Source organism: Oculina patagonica, chromosome 14 (assembly GCF_052425735.1).
Source record: "Oculina patagonica isolate OP01 chromosome 14, crgOcupat, whole genome shotgun sequence".
Classification (NCBI taxonomy): Eukaryota; Metazoa; Cnidaria; class Anthozoa; order Scleractinia; family Oculinidae; genus Oculina; species Oculina patagonica.
In genome coordinates, this window is record NC_135771.1 from 1,957,435 (window position 1) to 1,975,103 (window position 17,669).

A 17,669-nucleotide genomic window follows, 5' to 3' on the forward strand; every position below is an offset into this window, starting at 1 on the left:
GAAAGTAGCGTCTATGGGACGGACCATTTAATTTTGGGGGTGTGGGTGTTTTTTGTTAACCATTTTGTTTTGGCACCATCCATGTTTGCACAGGTGGGGATTGCTTGATGTTTTTCGGGTGCTTTCTTGTGCGCTATTTTTTTATCCTACATTTCATTTGCAAGTTTAAAGGGCATGCCTTACCAAGTGAGTCAGAAGACTGCCCCAACAAGTCGATGATAATTAGATAGAGTAATATTCATTGTTGATTATTTTTTTTGTTTTTTTTTTTTTTTTTTTTTTTTTTTTTTTTTTTTTTGCCCAGTGAACAACTATGATATTTGACTGAGGCTAAAACATTTAACAACTGAGGGAAGTGTGAATAATATGCACAAACGTCTGTTGTTAAAATAGTTTGAAATGCATTAAAGCAAGTAAATTATTTTCACTTTCCTTTCAATCAAAACAACAACTATAAATTTTTTGATAATTCTAGAAATGTTTGTTCATTAGTTTTTCACTTTGCTGAGTTAAGAAAACACTATCAATAAAGTTTGTTTAAAAACGGTACAAGTCATCCCCAGAATAAGTAAATCCAATCAACACACATAATATAATAACATTAAAACTTGACATTTATTAAACATGTATCTTCCCAGAACATGCATTCTGTAAATTCTCGACAAATATTCTCGCGGACAATTTTAAACGCCATTAATTAATAATATTGTAATTCTCATTATTTACTTAAATATATAGAAATAACATTTCGCAGTGTTACACACGGAACCACCAATGACATTAACGACACAGCTTTAGACGTACATCACTGAAGTTCTTAACAGTACGACAAACAAACACAGACCAGCTGGTTTGATGATAACAATGGGAGCATAGCCTTTTAACTTTTACAAATCCCAAGTGATCATTATCTAATCTCTCCTTCAATATAAAAACACTGTAAAGCACACAGATGATGAGCATTTAAAAAATCATCAAATCCTGTTTTAGTGTTACAGAGTACCATGATATAGCTGTAGATCAGACATCAAATTCTCCAAACAAACTTTTAAGAACTAATATTGTAAGTTGATGAGAAATTTAATTTTGAGCTTGGAATTAATTCAAGTATCCAGAATCTAAGAAAGTCATTGCACTATAGAGCAGTTTCCAATTGAGTGTCGTAAAACCAAAACCAAAGCAATCACTCTGACCAATCACAAAGGACACTGACAACCGAGTGAACCAATCAAAACTCGAAGCAAATACATGTAGTTGGCACGAAGCGTAGGAAAACGTGCGCGAGCGAGTCGCGATAGGTTTTGGTTTTAGTCCTGATTGGCCGAGAAAGTGGCGCGAAATTTTTAAGCCAATCACTAAGCGTAGTAATGCAAAACCAAAGCAAACGCAATTTACTTTCGACACTCAAGTGAAAACTGCTCTATGTAAATAAAATCAATGCAATTTGATTAGTTATACTTCAAGCACTAGCTTTTACGAAGGTACCAAAAACACATCAATTACTTGACGAACTACAGGCTTTGTTACTTGTTTTAAAGCTATGCACCCATGGTTATCCAGATGATAGGACACATCTTTTGGCACAAATGAAATAGCGTTGAAACATAAAACTTTGGTGCAACAGTCAAAATAAAGATTCCCAGACAAACTCTTATAGTTAATTACCTAATTAATTAATTTTCCTTAACTAAATAACCTAATAATACTAATTATTTAATTACTCCAGCCTTCATCTTCAAACCTGCCCGAGCAAGAGTTCCATTCTCGGCTGCCCACAAGTAAGGTTTGAAAAAGAATTCTGAATTTCCTTATGGGTCGAAACACTTGCATGTGCAAATTAAGTTGAACAGTGAAATTTTAAACTGAGTCTGTTCAAGACCTGATTTGCTACACACATACCTTAGCTAATAATACTCTTAAATTTATAATTACAGCAACATGTATTTTAGAATAGTTATATAATTAAAATTACTTAACTTAAATATTAATTTAATATTACTTCAAAGAGATCGCCATTACTTTACATAAGACATTGTTAGCTATGCTGCTTACACAAGCAAAATTAAATTGTTACTTCTTAGCAAACTTGCCAGAACTTGTCAAATAACACCAAAAATATGCCCTATATGATTACGAAAGCTGTTAGATAGACTAAAGCTGTCCATTCACATTGTCTGCAGGTTTTTAATTAGTTAAGGTCTAAAATATCAATATGATACTTGACATTTGAAATAGTAAACTTCACACATTTTGAAAAATTTCATCCAGGTACAAAATAAATAAATCTAACTGTCTGAACTATTGAACAAAGACTATTAACAAAGAGAAATGGCCAAAAGGATAGCAAAACCAAAGTCTAACTGTACTGTAATAATTGCAAGAAATAGCACTGAAGTTCAACCTGCAATTTGAAAGATTTATCAAGGGAACAAGAAGTTGGGGTCTTGGACACCAAGATAACTTTTGAGGAACACTTATGGGGACACTCTTATATGGTCCCTAATATCTCCTTACAGGAATTTGACTTTCAGTACTTATTAATTATAAATATAATAAGCTAGCTAATAGCAACTAAATGTTCTAGTAAGCCGCTTGGATATTGCGATTTCACAAAAAGAAAGAAAGAAAGAAAGTAAAAGTAAGAATGCTCATGCTCTCAATAATTGACTCGGAATATTGAAAGAAATCTCAGAAAATTGGTGATTACGAAAGTCTGGTCTACAGGCATTTTTTAATCAAGTTGAAATCATAGCAAGAAACTAGCAGATAATCCCTTTTTGAGCCATTTCTCTGGTTTTCATCTAAGAAAATTGTTTCCTTTGCAGTTGAATGTTAGTAAGCTGAACATTACAAACATTTTTGACAGCTTTCACTGATCCATTTAACCCTTACACTGATCAATCGGCAATTTCTCCATAAAAGATTGATACAAAGATAAGCTGTAATTCATAAGAATTACGAACTCATCATCAAAGAAAATCTTGCCAGGAAAAAAAATTCTCGCATAAGGTTCATTAGGAAATGGAGGAGAGCAGTTTAGGAGAAATTGCATTTTGACCTTGATGTAAGGGATAAAAGGATGTAAGTTAAGTCACAAAGACTCTTCCATTATACAATAATTATAACGAACATTGAATTCAAATTTATATTTAATACATAGCCGTTAAACATTAATTTTGTTACTACAATCTTATACAAAACTATAAAACATTAGCTTCCTAAAATTTCTTCATCTGATAATTAAAATATATATTACCAAAACATAATAAAATAACTTCCTAAAACACTAACCTATCTATTTGTCTGGCAAAACACTGCAGAATCCGTCAGCATCAAGTGCAATTCAAATATTTGCTTAATAAGTTTTTGTTGGGTTTGATTAGGAACACTGCCATTCACTGTTTTCTGCATAATACAATTGCAGACAGTGATGCCTATCAAGAAGACCAAGAATTATGGTATTGTTTCCTGCCACTTTTAAAGCTAAAGGGTTATTAAACAGCAAGCACATACATAATTATACAATTAGAAGAGAACTACTTTACAGTTAAATGCTTTGCACAAAGGTTCTTTAATTTGCGAATGTTGTAACAAAGAGTGGTAATGGGTTAGTTTACTAGAAAAAGACTGGTATACACACATGGGAGTACACACCCTTTCAAGGCCTTTGGTGTCAAAACATCATCTCAATACTGAAGCTACAAGACATGTACAGTTGTATCAACAAAAGTACAAAGAAATAAATTTGCAATTAAGTTGCTATGGTAACCATCTTTGAGAGAGGGCACCTTACAACAGGTTGGTTGTAACTAAAAACAGAAATGCTTCTTCAATGTGACTATGCATGAGCATGATGTACCTTACTAAATCTTCAAGCCAAAGACTTCTGTCCCGCAGAAGTCTTTCATCAAAATTATTGCACACCACCACCCAACAGACCAGCTGTTGGAGGTACCAAGGTCATGGTTTATAGAGTTGACATTAATAAACAAGGTTACGTTATTTTTCTATAAATTCTCTTGGAGACTGTGCATTTAGAGCAAAGGCTTTCTGTGTGTTATACCAGCTATACAGTGTATACAATTTTACATACTATTATACAGATCAGTTAAAATTTTGGCAACTACAGAAAGGCACCTTCACTCCCATACTTCAACCAATTTTAACATTCAAACACAACATCTTTTAAGAACCAATTTTAAAAATCTTATTTGAACTACTGGTACCTTATGAAACAAAACCTCCAAAGAGATGGAAATGAGACATAATTTCACAGGCCAGTACAGAAAAATCAACTGTAAATTAAATTAATCAGACATTACACTTGCACAAGATCTGATTGCAAGAACCAACCAGTACTCTGTACAGTGCAAGCAAAGTGTTGGAAAGTGAAGGAGCTTTCTGCATTCAACATTATTTTACATAGTTTAGTCATTAGTTACAGTACCGTAAAGAGTTATACTTACTTTTGCAAGGCATTATTTGGTAAAACTGCATTAATTTTTACAAAGTTTACAGAAAAACTTTAAAGAAATACTTGCACAAAGCCAACAAGCATTAAATGTAATTGCACCAGGTAGGTAGACTTGATCCCAGCAGGCTTTAAAATATGGACAATAACATTACTGTAACAGCCTTCCAATGACGCTACCACATTGCAGCACTTGACATCACAATTGGTGGCCACTGACAACAAGGACGCATACGACGGCAGCACATGTCTCATTATAACTTGAGCTTATCGATCATTTGAATTTGGCACAAGGTTCACACACCTCCCATTAATATCACAGACATTCAAATGAGACGGTTTTCACTAAATGATGACGCTGTCCCCCCACAATAAGATCCATTAGCTAAACACAGACTTGTACGGGAACATTGACAATGAGACGAAGGACCTTGACATGGACTTTGGACACGGCTGAACTGAACAATGACTACACAGTCATCTTTTAACCCACCTGAAAACAAAATTGACAAAATAATTTGTTTAGTTCAAGTGAATTTATAGAAAGCTGCACAATTTAAACATTCTTCACCTACCAACCATAAGTAACAATTAGTTACTACTGCTGTTGATAAATTTTAATCTAAAACAGGGTGAAAAGAAAATCGATTTCCACATTGCCACTGTGTACTAGTCAAAAGGCCTTTCAATGGCTTCCTTTATCTGCCAACAAACAAGTCCAAATACTTTACTTGCCCATAAGCAAACAAAGGGTATAATCAGCAAGCCAGGCAAGGAATCCACTAGCCCCAGGCTATTAGACAGGACTTTCTTTATAACAGGGACAGTTGCCAGTGGGTTTTTGAGTAGCAGGTTCCATCCAAAAAGTAGGGGGCTACGAAACACTCAGAACTTGATAACACACACTCAGAACTGACCTACTAATATTCTGAGTACAGTATTCGCAATAGCCAGTGAAATGCTCCAGTTGCTGGCTTATTTTGACAACCCTGTTATAAGCTGTAAAATTAAATCATTGGACTAAAAAGTTTTTTGTTTAATAACATTGTACTCACCCTGACTACTTAAGCTCTTCCTCAAACTCCATAGTTACTAGAGAGACGTTCTCGCAGGGCAACAGGAAACTGACTTGAAAATCGTTTCCAGTTCTCTTCTCCAACTTGGTTTTTAAAGCCATGAAGGATCTAAATTCCAAGGTTGAAAGACAGTTAACAACATGGTTCATTACGTTGTGCATCTGATGGACAACATAAAGATTCCGGTGCAAACATACCTTCAGGAACATGTCCTTTAAGTCTGGGCCAGGGTTCACCCAGGATGCTACAGCATCACAGAAGAATATGAAGTCCTACAACAGAGCTTATGTTAGCAACTGTCACTAGAAAAATTAATATACATAACAAGGCAATGCATTAATTTTTTTTTTATAATGGGTCACCTTACCTGTACAACTCCACCAGGATTAAGGCCAATCATGTTACAGATACCTCGGAAGGCAGAGTCCTTCTCTTCATTGTCTCGTATGTTCCGCAGTGAAGTACACCTGAAAGATGACAAGTTAAACAAGTTTCACAAGTACCTGTATACACAACTGTACAGCAAAATAATGCTGATTGAATGCTTTGAGCTGATAAAATTAATGAGTCTTATATAAGGTGAAAATTGCTTCTTACTTTTTTTGTTGGTACGACAACTTTGTTGTCTAATCTTTGCAGTTGTGACTAATGTTTTCTTATGGTACTGGGGCACCAGTAATTAGTTTACCCTATAACATTGTTAATTTTGTCATGAAAAATTAAAGAGTTGTCTTATTTTCCTCTGAAGAAGTGTCTTACTTAGAATTGCATAATTTATATAGGTGTGCAGCATGTTTGTTGAGAAGGGAAAGGTCTCGAGAAAAACTGATGTTGATTTAAGTTGATTTGATTGATCAATTTTGTTGTAAGACTGGCTGCCAAGACACAACAATGAAAGATTGAAGGTTACACTTAAAGAAGTTGCCTTGCAAACTTCACTTGACTTTAAAGAGCCAATCACTCACAAACAATCAATCCTTCTCAAGACTTAAGCCTGGTTTTCACTAGCGAAACAGGCACAAGCACAACCAAAGGATAACAGCTCATATTTCACCGCACAAGCATCAAAATTTTTCCTTTTCTCGTTCCTGCGTTTGTGCTTGCGTCGCTAGTGAAAACCAGGCTTTACACCCAGACAATAACTTGACAAACAAGAGATAAACTTCTGACTGAGCCATTGACTATGCAACATAACACAATGTACAGTTTTCATTACATAAATTGCAGCTATTATTAATGTAAACATGGTAGATTACAACACAATGTAGGTTTTATGCAATGTTGCAGTGTTACAACATACATGAGATCACTCAGAAAACACAACAAAACAAAAATAACCCACAATGAAAGCAACACAAGTAAATAAAAAGAAAACACTAATACACACCACTTCTGAATAAACTGCGGTAACAAAGGTGCCACCTCTTGCGGACAAACTAACCCCAGACGCCCAATTGTGATAGCTAAAAACACATTAATCAACAGGGAAAGAAACAAATTCATGCAGTCAGAACATACAGTATTACACAAACATGTATACAGTCACGGCATCACAACCTTTATTAGCATGTCTGTGACTGTTAACATTATCAGTACTTACTTTTAACACTTTTAACATACAGTGTTCATGTACATAACATTACATAATGCTGTGTTAGAGGGGAAAAGGCACAATGATCATTATAGCACTTCATCCCACTGGAATTACAAATTACTCTTCTTTGGTCAAATGGGTTATGTCCATTAATTTCATCTTCATGCTGAAGGAAACCTGAAACATTTATCTTTTCACAGGGAAAAGAAAAACCTCAACGGAATAAAAAGCCGCAAAGATGTTTAATGATTGAAATGGATCACAAACTTCAACTGAACAAAACCTGAACTGAAGGAGATACTACTGTAAATTGAATTATTTTTTGATCTTCTTCTATTTGTTGCCATTCAATTTCTGGGACAGAAGGAAACTACACATTTTTTTTCATTATAATGTAACTATCCCATCATTTCATGTTTTAGCAGCAATGCAAAACAAAGTAAAGAACAGTGGAACCAAAACAGCAGCCAAAACAACATACAATTAAAGGTATGCACCAGGACGTTAAGCATGCGTGATAAAGAAAGTTCATGCAAATGTGAACAGTGCACAATGATCTCTTTGCCCTTTCTGATTAACACAATGCCAGTTTAGTGTGAACACACTTGCTGTTAGAAGAAACAACACCTCTAGAACAAAAAACAAGTCAGTTTCTTAGAGCTGTGCAATGTGTCACATTACTTTCCAGTCACTTGTGTTATGGCTGTTAGTCACACAGCTGACTACAGAACTATCACAGGGCAACACATGAAAACAAGAAAACACCACAGGTTTACCAATGCACTCACTGACAGGCAAATGAAAACTGTGTTGTTTTTTAGAGAACTATTAGATTTTGAAGGTAATAGTGCTTTGGTAAAGCTGGTGACATTTTGGGCATGCACTTGTAGTCACTTTCTGTTCGAGAGAGCAGGACTATTGTTGAGTTTCAACAGTACTGACCCCCTCAAAGGACCATCAGAACTTTATGGTTAGGTTTAACTGACCAGACCATCAATGGCTCAAATAAATGTAGCTTTCTCCTGTCAGAGCAGAAAACAATGGTTTACCTTCAAATCATCAGCTTTCCTTCTTTAAAATGCTTTTTCTCATTTTGTTTGGGTGAAGGTTTAACTATAGGATTTCTTACAGTTCCAAGTTTAAAATACACTGAGCTACACAATTACCTTTATTATAGGTTACCACTCTATTTTGATTGCTAGAACCTGTTATGTTAGAATGTTGACATGTTACCTGTGTTTTCTTGCAGTGTCTTTGGAGTGTGAGGTCTGTTAATAATGGTGATGAGTTGCTGAAGTACCAAGTTGATGTACTGCTTCATTTCTGATCCTAAATTATACAAAAAATTAAAATCAAATCCATTTTTTTTTTCACAAATACACTCAATAATTGTAGCCAACAAAAGAAATTCAAGGCCTTGGTTTATTGAAGTAATGCTCCCAATTTAGCACTTGATGTTTTCTTTGGCAAAACTCTAAAAGGTTCTGTTTGTTTTGACTGATCAAAATAATAATAATAAAAAAATGTTTAGGGAAGGTGTTAGATTCTCTGCTGATGTATGTTGTTGCATCAACTCTGTACCCACACTTCTTAGATTTTCGTCAGTAAAATCAAATAGAGCCAACTGCAAAGTTGTTTAAATTATGTCAAAAATGTTTATTAAAAAATTAATTTTGCAGAGTAGCGATGGTAATTCCAGCCATAAATGTCTTTCTTACCTAATTGAACAGAGATTTCTCCAATGGCCCAAGTAGCATTGTTGCAGACAGAAATGAATTCTGGATTGAGATTCTGACCCAGGATTGGTAGGAAGTCACCTGCAGCACATTGAAAACACACACAAGTATTACCAGGCAGTCGTTTATTTTTTCATCCACGCAAAAGACAAGCACAGTCATCCCTGTAAGAATGCCTGTGGTTTGTACTTACCTATGCAAGGTTTGACATGTTGGAAGCAGGCTTTTGTTAAATCTCCCAGCAGGGCAAATGAGCTTTGCCTTACTTCTGGCATTTTGTCCTGAAAAAAAGAAGAAGAAGAACAGTTCTAAGTACGACATTGATGGCAATCTCAGAGATTAAGAAAAGAGCTTAGTTAGCTTACCTGCATACACTGGAAGAGAAGAGTCATTGTGTTGCTTCTAATAACAAACTGTTCAATTTGCCCCTCAAGTCCCTCAGCTAATCCACTCAAAAGATCTAGTGCCACAATCATGAAGTCCTTGTCTGGAGGTTCAAACTGCTCAGGATGAGTTTGAGATGCCTAAGAAAAACAGATTGAATTTAGCATCATAGCAGAAAAACGTCTAGTGTTACCTTATTATAGGAAATTAACGCTTGTGTTAATTAACGTATTGGAAATTAACGCGACTTAAATTAACGCAAATTGAAGGAAAAATTACTTCCCAATAAAAGAAATTAACGCGAAAGAGAGGGTGATACTTTCAAAATGAAGAAAATTAACGCGGCGTACACAACTGGAACAAGTTTATTTCAACATTTCTAGGCGTATAATCTTAAACGCAAACAATGTTCATGGTATTTTTCCCACTTCGAGCGTTCTTCGCAGTATCAGTGAAAGTGGTAGAAAACCACCCTGATAAAATAATGATTTTTCCTTTGAGTCAAGAACGTCTGGACTGTAACGAGAAATTGGGGCCAAAATAATGGAAATTTAAGGTCATGGAAATTAACGCTCCACTTAATTAACGGTGCGGAAATTAACGTTAACAAAAATTAACGCGACTTAAATTAACGCAAATTTTTGAAATTTGCGTTAATTTCATGACACGTTAATTTCCTATTAATAAGGTATGTTGCTAAGATGTGTACCTACCACACTTTGAGCTAGAGTTTGCTCCACTAAGGACACACATCTCTGAAACACAGGCTCAGCATACGGAAGGAAGCCAGAACGCAGAGCTGTGGCAACAGATGAAAGACACTCTAGGAGTGGAAACAGGTCTTTGTCTTCATCTTTAAGCTGGTTCCATTTCTGAATAAGTGGTGGCATCAGCATATTAATGAACTCAGGCTTGTTGAGGTGGTGTCCCACAGAGTCGGCAAGTGTACCAATGGCGTCATACAGTATGAGAAGGTTCTTGTGCTATATAAGAAAAGAAACGTGCTTAATATACCTAAGATACTTTTTCCTCAATGAATAACCTGCAGTGAAAACGCATTTGATTATGAATCTTAAATATATTTAGGAATAAAACTTTTTTTTTTCAATAGTGTTACCAATCAGGGTACTAATCGCCAGAATCAAGTACACATCACAAGAGAATTATGGTTACTATGAAACACTGTGCTACGACTCCATTCCTAAATCAACCTATTACTCTGGCCCAAGTTGTTCAAAAGATGGCTAACACTATTCACCAGATAAATCACTATCCGGTGGATAGCGCAGCATGTTCTGTTAACACTTGTCCACTGGATAGCGATTTATCTAGTGGATAGCATGATCCACCTTTTGAACAACTGAGCCGTGGCAACAACAACACACAAATTAATGCACCCTAAGTGACACTTCGGGAAAAATCCAGTCAACTGCTCTAGTTATTTCCAGATTGTAAACATGTTGTTAATAAAGCTAAGCTTCAACTAACCTGATATTTGTTGAAGGCAAACACCAATGTTTCTAGAATGAAGCCAAGATATGGTACAAGTTCAGTGCAGGCTTCTTCCTCCAAAGTGGCAAAGGCACTACAAGATATTTACACACCAAATTATCATTTATATGGTACAAGTGAAAGATCATTATTATTCTTTTTGTGAAATTATCTGTCAACAAATCTTGAGAAAAGTGTGTGATCTTTTATCACAGGCCAAACCCACAGACATTTATTTGTACATGTACATGACATTGTACATGTATGACTTGTAATATTTTTTAGGGAAGATACATAGCTTAAACATAAACAAAACAGTACACTACCACAGTATACATAACAGATACAATTGCTGCAAGACTGCCTTGGCAGTTGCAGGAAATTGCTTTCTCACTGATAAACATCTTGTGATTTCATTTGTGATGCAAAAGAGGAAATTCAATCCAAAAATCTATATGGCAATTTTTTCTGGCGATTGTGTACATTCCTTTAAGTTTATTCTGAAAATAAGTGGATTGTAAGGAACAATAATAGTTGCTGATCACCTGCACGCTGCCTCCTGAACTCTCTTGTTACTGTCCAAGATCCTTTTAAGAAGCTAAAAGTTGCAGAGTTAAACAGAATGATCAAGAATATCAAACGTACCCAAGTTAGAAAACAGTTTGAAATCATTTCAAATAGGAGTGCTACATACCTCTGTCATAAGACGTTGGAGATAAGCCTCATGAGGCTGACTGACGACCCAGTGTGCATAACGACTAAGGGTCCAACAAGTGATAGAACGCACCAATGCCTGAATGAAAAACATAGCAACAAGTCAAGCAAATTGAAAAAGGTAGCATTTGACAGTATGGTCACATTCTTCTTCCCCTCTCTTTTTTTTTGGTTTGGTCACATTGCTTTTAGCAGTTTAAAGTAAAACTCACCCTTTTCTCAGAAAGAGAGTTAATCAGGAATGGAACCAGTTCTGACAAGTGAGGAGAAATGCCATTTAAACAACCTAAACAAAAAAGAACAATGAACAAAGTTATGTGAGCAATCTTGCAAATTAACAAATCAGAGCGTGGCCAGCTTGACAGAAAACATAAGAGAGTCGGAAAAAGTAGCTACAACATTATAGTTGTGTGTGTTATAGCCAAAACTTTACCAAACAAATAAACAAAAGCACAGGTTTTCTACCTTCAGCTACAGCTCCCAGCACAAGGATCCCAGACTCTTTTGCTTCCCAGTCAGGATGAAAGAGTGTCTCCTTTAAGATCGGAAGTAGCACTGGTAACAGATCATCGCGGAACACACTGGCAAGGACATCCAAGGCTGCTGCAGAGCATTTCCCTAGACAAGGAGATGAATACAGTTAAGGAATGAAAATACAGTAGAACCCCGGTAACTCGAACTTGGATAACTCGAACAACCCCGCAACTCGAACAAACTTCCATTTCCCTTGGATTGAACCCACCTTCAGTCTTATTCAGGACCCCGAACTCGAAACCCCGCTAACCAAACTGTTTTTTATTTCCCTCAGAGTTGAGTTTCCGGGGTTTACTGTAATTATATTAAACAATTTTATTTGTCAACAAACGACTTACTTAAGTTCCAGTCTGAAAGGGCATCATCATCCATGTCATCATCATCTTCTCCTTCACTGTCTCCCTAAAACGACAGCACCAGTGGTCAGATATATAGCACAACCAAAGTGACCAAACAAATAATAATTAAAATGAATGGTAATTTGGAATAGTTTTCAAAATGACTCAATTTCTTTCTATTCTTCTCTAAGCAATCATTTGCAATCACTTGAACTCAAAATGAGCAGTCTCCTTTGAATTCAGTTTTCAGTTCTAAAATTCCAGGAAGAAAAATGGTAGGCTCCAACCAACAAATTCCTACTGATGATATGTAGTAAACATGTACATGTAGCCTCTGATTTGTTTAAGTCACAACCAAAAGCGATGCCAAGCAGTCCTCTGCAGTGCATGTGATCAGCATAGCATTTTCTTGTTCAAATCTTGTGAACACATCATTGTCAGTTGTTGAGAAATTTGTGCATGAAAACAGACTTGTGTTCACATGAACTAAGACTTCATTATTTGATGGTCATTTTACAGTTAAGTAAAGGATTCATTTTGCAAAGTAACCTTTGGGGATTGGAAACTCAAATTAAGTTTGGAGAGACAAAGTATGACCAACATCTTACATCAATCTCTCCATCAGCTTCATGTTGCTGGCTGTGTGTCTTGGATTTGTGGAATCTTGGTTTTATATCCTGTTCACTATCTGGAACAGACTCATCATCCTCATTGTCAGCCTGATGAAACAGACAAAATAATCTCAGTGTAAGTCAGTCAGTCAATCAATCAATCAATCAATCAATCAATCAATCAATCAATCAATCAATCAATCAATCAATCAATCAATCAATCAGTCAATCAACCGAGCAATGACTACCCACCTTTAAAAGAATCAGGTCTATCTCTGAGTACCTCATTCCATTCACCAATATAGGGACGAGCCTGCATTTGAAAGAGATGTCAAATTATGTGTTAAACATTACTGTGGTTGAAGTATAACAACTTTCTGATTTCTTAAACTGTGGAAATTCTGAACATACACTTTGCAAGCAGGGGATTCATTAAGGTTTAGAGTAGGTGGGCATTAGAGTTTATGCACATGGGCAAAGTATCAGTGAGATCTAACCCTCTTTCAGTTGGTAAACTGAACTTGATTCAGATGTTATTTAAAACAGCTGGGCAAAGTCGCGTTCACAACTGGCATTGGCCCTGGACGCTCTATGAACCCACTGTGTATGTGTCATCCGATGGAAACAGGAAAGTAATGGGCAAAAGATGCTGACAACTCACAAGAGAGAAGAGGTATAATTTATGTTCACCTCATATTGTTCCAATACTTGAAGACGTTTTGACAATGTTTTAAGTATATTATTTTTATTTTTGGGTTTTTTTTTTTTGTTTTTTATTTTTAAATTTTTTTTGGGAAAAAATTTTTTTAAAAATAATTTTTTTTTTTTTATATAATTTTTTTTTTTTTTTTTTTTTTTTTTTTTTTTTTATTAAAAAAAAAAAAATAGATTAATGAGTCCAATTAGTTCCTTTTACCTTTGTAGATGTGGTTGGAGAGCCTCTTTGCAGATGGGTTGTTCTGCCAGGGTGAGCCAGAACTCGCATGCTTCAAGTGAGACATTCTCATCTTTGTCCTGTGTCCTCATCAGCATGTACTAGTGAGACAGAAAAAAAACTTTTTCAAACTTATGTTTCAGACACATTTCAATCTCTGCTAATGACCAGAGTTTTGAGCGCTGGCCTTGCAATGTGGAGTCCCTGAGTTCGCGTCCCACCCTAACCGCTAGCTGGATTTCTTCTTGCTAGTCCCAAGTTTAAATGTTGACCACGCTTGTAAATAGCCAGCTGGTTTGCCTCTGGTCATCTGAGATTCTTAATGTTGTTATATTTATTTGATTTATTTGTTTCCGTTCCAAGTCTGGGGCGAGACTGGTGCATGTGTATCGTTTTCAATATGGCGGATAAACTCGCTCCATCTTTGTTTTGAATCTGGCGCGAAAACCATGCACGTGATATTGAAGGCTGAGCCAGTCATTACTTCAATGCAAAATGAACTACATTCTGGAATGAAACTTGTTCCAGACTTAAACTCATCAACAGCCACTTGCTCCAGAGAATTTGGTGGTAAGTGAACATGTATGTCAAAATGGGTTTTTCAAATAATTATTGATGATTTTCTTTACTCTTACGTATCACCTGAGACCTAAAAGTACTCATGCTAATAAGAAGAAAAAGGAGGCTGATCACTCATTTAAAAATAACACTTTGAAAAATTAAAGTATTGTGTAGTCACCTCCACGATATTATTCATGTGTGGAATCAGTTGATCTGCTCTGACTTCTAGCAGCATGACAAGGGCTCTGCAAACATTTTTCCTCACTTCTGGGTCCTCGTCCCCCGCAAGGGCAAACAAATTCTATGATAAAAGTGTTTACTTGTTATTAGAATAATAACAACAGCATAAGGAAAATAGCTAGCACTTACCTTATTATAGGAAATTAACGTTATGTTAATTAAGGTATTTGAATTAACGCGACTAAATTAACGGAATTGAAGGTAAAACTTCCCAAAAAGGAAAGGGGGGGAACATTTCAAAATGAGGAAATTAACGCGACGACACAAGGAACAAGTTTTCAACACTTTAGGCGGTAATCTAAACGAAAACAATGTTCGTGCTACTTTTCCCACTTTAAGCGTTCCACAGTAATTGATAGTGGCAGATAAATTATGCTTTTCCGGAGTCAAGGAAATGGACTGTACGAAAAATGGGGCCAAAATAATGGAAATTACGTGAAAATTAACGCTACACTTAATTAACGGCGCGGATACGTTAATTACGCGACTTAAATTAACGCGAAAGTTTTATTCGCGTTTCATGACGCGTTAATTTCCTATAATAAGGTACATTGATATTCAACAAATGTGTGAAACAAAATGGCAGTATTGTGACTCAAACACTGCTGAAAGGACACACATTTTGAATATCATTGGCATAATTTAATTTGACTTTATCCAAGCTGAACAAATGGAAAACTTCAAACAAATTGTGAAAAAACTCTTCTTGTTAAAATAACCCCTAGCTTTTTGTATAGCATTTACAACTTTTTTTTATAGTAACTGCCCATTTGTGCAGAATCAACAACCAAAATTCAGAAGCAAGATAAACTGTATGTTGAGTAAGGAAAATGTGTTATGGTCCCTGGCCTTTCAAGCTGTTGCCCGCACTAGATTTCGAACTATTTTGATTTCATGAAAAACAAATTTCCCTACCTCAATGAATGTTCCTATGTGAACCATGAGGGCCTGTGTTCGTGTTACAATAAACTGATTCACACAAGCAATGGCGTGAGATCTGCAAAGAATTTAAAACCAAAAATCAGCAACCATCACTAAGCCAACAGATCTAGTATAATCAACTACAGCTCAAACTTGATAACTCGAACCCTCAATAACTTGAACTTCGCTAACTCAGTCATTTTTCGATTCCACTCCAGTTTGTTTTCTTACTAATTTTGAACTCGTTAACTGGAACCCCCAATAACTTGAACCTATTTTAATTTCCCTTGAAGGTTCGAGTTATCGGGGTTCAACTGTACAAGCATTTTTAACAGTAATTTGGGTTTCCTTTCCCCATAGAAATTCCTGGATGCTTGTAAATTTGGAAACATCTCCACTCACCTGATTTTAGGGCTTGCATGTCTGAAGAACTGCAGGAACTTTGGTATCAGTATGATGAGAGGTCTGTTGAGAGCATCGCTGTCAAGCTGTTCAGCGGAGTCCTCACAAATCTTTTGCAATGCTCCAAATGCTCCCTATCAATACAAGTTAGACAGCAGCCTCCGTTAGTTTTATTCCAGACAAAACCAAGTTCATGGTTCAAAGTTTGGATAATTTAGAAAGTATAGGGGTTGACATATTATGCCGGCATAATTTGGGGCAACATGTACCATAAACGACTCCACCGTACCAAAAAAGATGGCGACTAGTACATTTACATATGATTCCTAGCACGCAAAACTGCTAAAAATGCTGACAAAAATGCACAAAAAAGCTCTAAAAACTTCAAACCCCGCATGAACAATGTTGTTAGTACAGGGACGGATTACGTAGAAACGTGGCTGTCTTTGTGCCCTATTGGCTATGTTTAGGTACAGCCACCTTTTTCCGTACGGTGGATTGCAATTTGCAAACAGCAATACCACATTCATTGAGCTTGCTAAACTTCAAGCTACAAATACAAATAGCCTTTATCATTTACTCAGCAATCTCTGCCAATCGATGCACACTACACCTGTACATTTCACTAATTAAATAATCAAACACTTGCTACCTGTCACTTTATAATTTTTGAGATGAAATTGGAATTACTTTCAGTAATTTAATTAACTAGTTAGAAGATACCACTTAAATCAAGGCTCAACAAATCTTCCAATACTAAAACTATAATCAGGGAGCTATTGCAGACATAATGTTTAGGAGCTGTATTTCAGTTCATTCGTTCACAAAACTGGAAATATGCCAGCCTGGTAGCTAACAAAAATGAAGTTGTACCTCGCACACATTGTAATCTTCGCTGTCCAAAAGCTGGCATAACGTTGGCAATAGCTGTGGCCAGTTTGTAAGATCGCCTTTCGCCGCTATAGTTGTGACCAAGATACCAATAGTAGCTCGAATGAGGGGTGACGGATCTCCAATGGCTTCGAGACATTCTGACTTTATGAATTCTTTCACCGGATCAGGAAAGGTATGGTAGTGTGATTTGACGTTATTCTTGAGAATCAAGCCCGATAGCGAACGAGTTGGTTCATCTAAAATAGAATAAACGAGTATCGTAACTCAGTTTCAAGGGGAAAAGTTTGATTCTTACTGGTAAGTCAAGTTATCCATCGAGCAACCGGAACTAGAAACGCACAGCTACCTCAGTACCTGTACTTAATATCGTGTATAGCTTACTCACCTTCGCTTTTTAACTTCGTAAGGACGAATATCAGATAATTGTTGAAATCGGGAAACTGATTTAAAGATTCAAGTTTCTGAAAAAGCGCTTGGTTAAGGAATACAATCAAAATCTACGACGGTTAGGGCAATCATAGAGCACGTGTGACGTGCTAAACCTCAGCCGTGTAGCGACGAATATTTCGCCAAACTTAACAGAAAATACAGATTTTAACATTATAACTGGTAGAGTAAAGGATACTTGTTGAACTGCTCGTTGTACTTCTGTATTTGGGCTTTGACTTTCCTTTAAAAGCTGTATAATTTGCTGTAAACCGTCTTGGTCTGGTTGCCACGCCATTTTGCTTTTTTGCACCGGCTCCAACCCCTGCATTTACCGTCGGA

General features: G+C 36.2%; 1 protein-coding gene across 2 annotated transcripts; it reads right to left on the reverse strand.

Annotated features, from left to right (window-relative positions):
- Positions 1 to 596: 596 nt before the first annotated feature.
- Positions 597 to 17,640, reverse strand: LOC144638788 (transportin-1-like). 2 transcript variants are annotated; one of them, XM_078498041.1, is made up of 25 exons: positions 17,527 to 17,640; positions 17,287 to 17,362; positions 16,881 to 17,137; positions 16,008 to 16,141; positions 15,600 to 15,681; positions 14,623 to 14,745; positions 13,866 to 13,984; positions 13,202 to 13,262; positions 12,947 to 13,057; positions 12,339 to 12,402; positions 11,932 to 12,084; positions 11,679 to 11,752; positions 11,447 to 11,545; positions 11,298 to 11,350; positions 10,750 to 10,846; positions 9,975 to 10,244; positions 9,243 to 9,401; positions 9,071 to 9,158; positions 8,860 to 8,958; positions 8,375 to 8,470; positions 6,935 to 7,010; positions 5,915 to 6,014; positions 5,745 to 5,819; positions 5,527 to 5,655; positions 597 to 4,964 (listed from the first exon to the last, which is right to left on the reverse strand). In XM_078498041.1, the coding sequence occupies exons 1-24, from the start codon at positions 17,623 to 17,625 to the stop codon at positions 5,548 to 5,550; spliced, it is 2,673 nt and encodes an 890-aa protein (XP_078354167.1). In that variant the 5' UTR covers positions 17,626 to 17,640; the 3' UTR covers positions 597 to 4,964; positions 5,527 to 5,547. The 2 variants fall into 2 exon arrangements, 1 of the variants encoding a protein (XP_078354167.1); XR_013568010.1 differs by lacking the exons at positions 597 to 4,964; positions 6,935 to 7,010 and having other exon boundaries at positions 5,592 to 5,655.
- Between the last annotated feature and the right edge of the window lie 29 nt (positions 17,641 to 17,669).